This window comes from Zeugodacus cucurbitae, chromosome 5 (assembly GCF_028554725.1).
Source record: "Zeugodacus cucurbitae isolate PBARC_wt_2022May chromosome 5, idZeuCucr1.2, whole genome shotgun sequence".
NCBI lineage: Eukaryota > Metazoa > Arthropoda > Insecta > Diptera > Tephritidae > Zeugodacus > Zeugodacus cucurbitae.
In genome coordinates, this window is record NC_071670.1 from 9,907,637 (window position 1) to 9,913,931 (window position 6,295).

Consider the following 6,295-nt stretch of genomic DNA (forward strand, 5'->3'; position numbering starts at 1 on the left):
TAATTTTATGCTATTTTACAATGGAATAACTGTTTTCCTTTCATACGTCAAATATATAACTTCATCCCCATAAAACTGCTGATTGCAGTTTGGTCGTATTATCTCATCGTAGGTGCTCATTTTACGCTCTTCGCTTGTGCGTGTTAGTGACAAATCCGTATGTGGAAGCACACGATCACCTAAGCTCTTTCATCAATGCAGAGAGTGTTATATTCTTTGTAGGCTCTTTCGTCGATGTTCTCGTTACAATTAGCAGCTATGGTATCGAGAAATTTTCCGCAGTATCGCGTGAATAGCGAAGCAAATACGTTCAAATTACATTCACTTCGGGTGTTGCTACGGTATGAAGTCTACATTTGATAGTATATAGTATATATGTAGTATAAGATAAGCTTTGCTTTACGCATTTGTTGTTTTTTCACGATATTGTAATTTTGTTATAATGGGAGTGGCGATCTATATTGATCATATTAATTTAGTGATATATACAAACAAGTACAATAAAAAAGAAAATCTTCTTTAAACAGAAAAGTGTGTGTCAGTATTTGAGGGAAAACCCCGAATTCAGTGTTAATATATATATTTATGCAAGTATGTGATAAGAGAGGGTCTCTCCGGATTAATAATGTGTAGTATGTTGCTGGCACATACTTACACTTTTATACTGCGTGTTAGTGACAATCCGTATGTGTAAGTATACGATCACTTGAGCTCTTTCCTCAACGCAGAGACTTTATAATATTTGCATGCTCTTTCATCGAGGTTCGGGTTGCAGTTAGTAGCTATGGTATCGAAAAATTGTTCTCAGTGTAGGTTGAGCGTGAACAGAACATCATTCACTTCGTGCGTTGTTACGGATAAAGTATACATATATAAAATAGAATATATATAGTACATACGAGTATATACATATACACTTTGAATAATTCACTAGTTGTTTTTCCCCGATATTGTAATTTTATAATAACGGGAATAGGGATTTACATTGATCATATTAACTTAGAGAGATATATTAAAAACAGTTACCATAAAAAATTATGCTCTCTTTATGTACATATGTAACATTTGCTGAATTCTCCATCCGGTCTGACGCTAAGTGAGAGTCAACATTTGAGAGTGCTGTTAGTTGTATCGCTCAGAGTGACAAATTTTGTATATATTTATTGTTGTTTACAGATATTTAGCCGCTCACTTTTGGTTGGTTACTAGTTCTCTACAATTTGGTGATAACAAATGGAAATGCGGATTTTCGGTGATCTTTTTGTTGAACAAACGTGAACTGTTGGATAATAGAGGAGAATTTTGGGGAAAATACCTCAAATAATTCATTGTTTCTGTAAATAATAGATCCGGCTGCATTGCGTATTTGGTGGCAGTTCTACAAATTATACAGTTCCAAAAATTTAACAATTATTTTCGAGAAATTTTTGTGCTGACGGATCAATTTGAAGTTGCACGCGATTGAGGTGTTTCAACATTTCGCCATACAAATTACTGTTTCGCACATGCGTTAATCTCATCGGCGAAAGTAGAGCGAAAAATGGAAAGTAAAGTCCGTTCCAAATCACCAGGCAGTTTGCTACTTCTTCGAAATTTTGATCGCTACCGATAAATTAAAATGCAAATATTTTGCAAATGAAGGTATATTTCGCAATCTTCATTTGTGCTAACAGGATTTAAAGTTATGATATATTTGCACCCAATTTGGATTAAATAGGCCGAGTTTTCTGAGGGAAGCCCTTACTTTAATAGTTCCTAGTACCTTTACTATAAAATTTACTTTTTCTAAAGTTTTTCGTCTGCTTTGATGGACTTTAGGAAAAATCCCTTTTTGGCTGTAAACTCGTCAAAGTACCAACACTTTTTTTTACAGCAGATAACATTCCGTATCGTGATCCTTTGTTCTAAATGTTATAGCTTAATTTGTAGTTTTGTTAAATCCCTTTTTTGTTTAACTGCATTTTTTAATCGTTGCAATAGTTTGATCTTATCCATACCAATATCAATCTTTTCATAGTGTCTGGAATTAGTGTGCTATGTTTTGTCAAGAAATATCGATCAAATTATCAATTTATCAAATACACTTCTTTAGCGTAACCATCCACCGTTGATGAAAAGTGGTTCAGTAACAAAAACGTCAAGCGAAAACGATCGAAATCGATCAAAAGGTGGGCGGCAAAGCAATGATTGACGGGCAGGAAGGTTTCGCTATGCGTGTGATGGATTTGACAGACAATAATTTACTTTGACCCACCCTCCTACGTCCAAATTTAATTCAAACCTGTACTGTCAACAATGGGATGTTTGAAGGAAGCAATTGCTTAGAAGGGTAAGAATTGTGTTCCATCAGGATAACACCAAGCCATATATATCGATGGAGCCTGCGAAAACGTCGTTTCAGACGTTTCGGTTCGTTTATATCCACCTGCTAGAGCCAATTATGTAGCTTATTCGCCGTTAATATAATGCAAAAGTAGCTGATTTGTTTTTACTAGTCCTTATTTTATTATGCTGAGGAATGAATGACCCACAATGAATCGAACTGTTTTTTAAAAGGCAATCAGAAGAATTCATGTTTTAAGCAATACATATTTTGATAACGAATTTAAAAAGTGAATAACAAAACATGGAATCGCATGTGGAAGAATAAAAAATAGGCAAATTTTCTCCTGTCGTTAATGTTACGAAACACAATGCTGAACACTTCAATGTAATAAATAAGTATTAATTTTTTATTGTTTATTTCCAGGTATAAGACATCCAATGGTTGGAAGTTCGTGGCACCTTTGCTTAAAGCACGATACGATGCCGGTGCAGTGGCTTTCAATGGTAAAATTTACATAATGGGCGGCAACTGGTATAATGGTTACTTAAAAAGTGTTGAATGCTATAATACCGATTCGAAGAGTTGGAGTAAATGTGCAGATATGAGATATAATCATGTAAAGCCTGCTGTAAGTTAGATGTAAAACTAATGGTTGATGTAATTAGCGCAACTTGAAAACTTTTTGAAATAATAGGCTCATTTATGAATATGAAGCTCTCACTTTAAACTATTTAGCAAACTTTGGGGAAAAAATTATTAAAATTTTACCCAATTTCTATTTGTTAATTAAATTTTCGCGAAATCTTTTTCGGGAAGCAAAGATCAACTTTTGAAATGCTGTGGAACCAAACGGTTGACATTGTATAATTTAGTAACGCGCATTACATCAGGCCACGTACACAACGAGTTAGTACTAAAGTGTGTGAGGTGGCTGAGGTATGGGCACCCTAATTTAACGAATTTAAACTTATAATCGAAACATATATAGGATGTGTGTGCTAGACTGTTAAATAACGACTCGACTTGTGTGAATCTGTATTTTTATTATTGATAGACTAAGTAACTGAAATAATGTCGAATTTATATCAAGTAAAAATTGTTCACCAAGCAAATCTCTCAAAATAATATAGTAATTACATACTGTCGATACAATAAAAAAGCCACTTGATTTCACTGAAGTATCTCTTCGCCAAATATTTCGAAAACTGTTAATGTGACTTTGTTTGAAGTGGAATTATTTTCAAATTTACACAAAACTTAAATATAAATATTATGACAATAGTCACAATCTTATTAAGCCGTCCTCTTTCCCCCCATAAAGTTAAATAAATTAGTAATTCCTATTTTCTGTACTACAGGTAGCTGTACACAATGGTCACATCTATGTTTTTGGCGCTTATTATGGTTCCACCAACAGGGGTGTTGTTGAACGTTACGATCCTCAGCGAGACACGTGGTCTCAGGTACATTGCAGCTGATTTTTTTTCGAATTGTTTGATATTAAACTTAATCTTCCCAAAAAATTTCGCAGATTTGCTCTCTGGAAGGTGATCCGTGGGGCATTCTCGCTTTCGTATCTTTTGACAATAAATTATGGACTATTGGTCACCGCAGTGAGCAGAGAATTACAGGAGTAGCAGTGTACGATGAGGCAAATGACAATTGGGTGCGGAAGAGATCATTGCCCAAAGGAGAAATATATTCTTGTTTTGTTGTTTCTTTGCCTTTACTGACATCAAAATAAACAAACAACATTTCTATTGTTGTTTGTGTTAATAAACTTATAAGAAATACACAAAATCTGGTTAATTTTCGATTTGAAAGAAGCGGCAAACTAATTTCTGTCTAACGCGAACCAAAAACTGAACGGTAAAAGTTTGTTGTAATTGTCAATGCTTTCGTTCTTGTTTTGGAATATATATATATAAATAATTTTTTTGTACATCTGTATCTCTAGCAGTGCTTGCAAAAATTTGGCTTTGTTTGTAAATGAAATATAGAGGAACTAATTGAAAAATCGAACACATAAGATTGGTCGCAAAGAGTGGTGGAAATAAAATTATTATTACAATCACAGTTATGTTAATAAGTAAATGAATAAAGAATAAATAACAAAAAACATTAAAAAGAAAAAAATTTAACTGTTTACTTAATATAACAAAATAGAATAGAATACACGAAACAAAAAATTAATCAAGGCAAGAACTGAGGGTTCAACCCATTCGGTGTACACCAGTGCGTATGAGTAATACGCTGCACTCTCAAACTCTAGTGATTCTGCAGACTTATCTAGCGCTGAAACGCTGAAAGCGCAAATGTATGTGACAACCACGTTATAACAATTACAAAACGAAATGTAATGCGCTAAATTGCTGGTAGTTCAAGTGGATACACGAATAGCTTTCTGTTTTTCCATAGAAACTGGCTTGCGAAGCAACAGTCATGGTGTTACAGCGTAAGACAATCAGAAACTCGCGCTGAATCGAATGGATTGATGTGGAATTCGGGGCAAATAATTTGCTGAAATGTAGCTGCGAAGATTGGAATATGAGAAAATGGAAAACTAATGAAATATTTAACGGATTTCTGTGATTCGAGATTGGATATTGGTAACATGCAATTAACTAGAATTTATAGAAAGAATTAAAAGAAATTCGAGATGCATATGGTACATTTCAGCATCTAAGAACCTAAAATTTTTATTCTCTCGCAACAAAAGTTGCTAAGAGAGCATTATAGATCATTATGTTCACATAACGGTTGTTTGTAAGTCAGAAAGCTATAGGGTTATATATATCAAAATGATCAGCATGACGAGACTGGTTGAAATTCAGATGTCTGTCTATCCGTCCGTCCGTAGAACGGGTAACTTGAGTGTAAATTAAGATATCTTGACGAAAGTTGATACAAATATTCGTTGGCACCTTGAGGAGGTTAGTATTGAATGGGGCGAAATCAGACCATTGCCATGCCCATGACGAAAATCGAAAATTTGAGATAAAGGATCCCGCTGAGAAGGGGAATATCTGAATGTCGATTTTTTGTGGAGCTATATCAACCAAACTTTCTGCAGTCATTTCTCTTACGTACCCCATTACACACCATAAAATCTGATATAATCGGATTATAGCCACGCCCACCTTCCATACATAGGTTATGTCGAAAATTACTAAAAGTACATTGATTCACTAACGGCAAACGTCAGAATCACTAAAATTTACAGAGAGCTGCACTCAGATTTTTTTAAATATAAAATGGGCGGGGTGTCGACCACTTAAAGGTCTAAGAACCACATCTCAAAAACTACTCGATCCATTTCAATGAAATTCGGTACGTAATACTTTCTTGACATCCTGATAACACGCTTGGAAAATGGGCGAAATCGGTTCACATCCACGTCTACTATTCATATAACTGAATTTTGAATTCCATCTGATTCCTTCACATTATAATGTATACATAAAGAACGAATAAAGATAGCGGAATCAAACTTTACACAAATACTGTATATCATTTGTAACTTCAAATTTTTAACCGAATATATTGAAAAATATATAAATCTCTCATATATTTTAAAGTAATAATTATTCTAATAGTGTGTCGTTGTTCTAAAAATTGTTAAAATCATGTCATAACTTCCCCTAGCTCCCATATACCTAATTATAGGTTTTTCAAAAATACGGTGGGCTTTATTCCGCATATATCGGTTAATATGTGAGATATGTGTCTTAGCAAAATTAAGTGAGCGTATAGTCTTGGATATAGCGTACCTTGGTGGTGAAAATTAGTGAAATCGGTTCAGGAATTATCTCAGCTCTCATACATAATGAAATTATCAGGTTATCAGGACTTGAAAGCTGAGAGTAAAAATCATTATCATAGATTATGATATCAGAGGACCCGAACGTATAGTAACTATAAAACCGATTCTTCAGAAGAGCGACATATGTAGTATAACTCCCGCTATTT

At 34.2% G+C, this 6,295-nt stretch overlaps 1 protein-coding gene across 4 annotated transcripts; it reads left to right on the forward strand.

Annotated features, from left to right (window-relative positions):
- Positions 1–210: 210 nt before the first annotated feature.
- On the forward strand, positions 211–4,462 carry LOC128922227 (kelch-like protein 3). 4 transcript variants are annotated; one of them, XM_054232036.1, is made up of 5 exons: positions 314–341; positions 2,093–2,329; positions 2,750–2,954; positions 3,685–3,789; positions 3,858–4,462. In XM_054232036.1, exons 2-5 carry the CDS (start codon positions 2,301–2,303, stop codon positions 4,068–4,070), a joined length of 552 nt encoding a protein of 183 aa, XP_054088011.1. In that variant the 5' UTR covers positions 314–341; positions 2,093–2,300; the 3' UTR covers positions 4,071–4,462. The 4 variants fall into 4 exon arrangements, with proteins under 4 accessions (XP_054088008.1, XP_054088011.1, XP_054088009.1 ...); XM_054232033.1 differs by lacking the exon at positions 2,093–2,329 and having other exon boundaries at positions 211–341; XM_054232034.1 differs by lacking the exons at positions 314–341; positions 2,093–2,329 and adding an exon at positions 348–690.
- Positions 4,463–6,295: the final 1,833 nt, after the last annotated feature.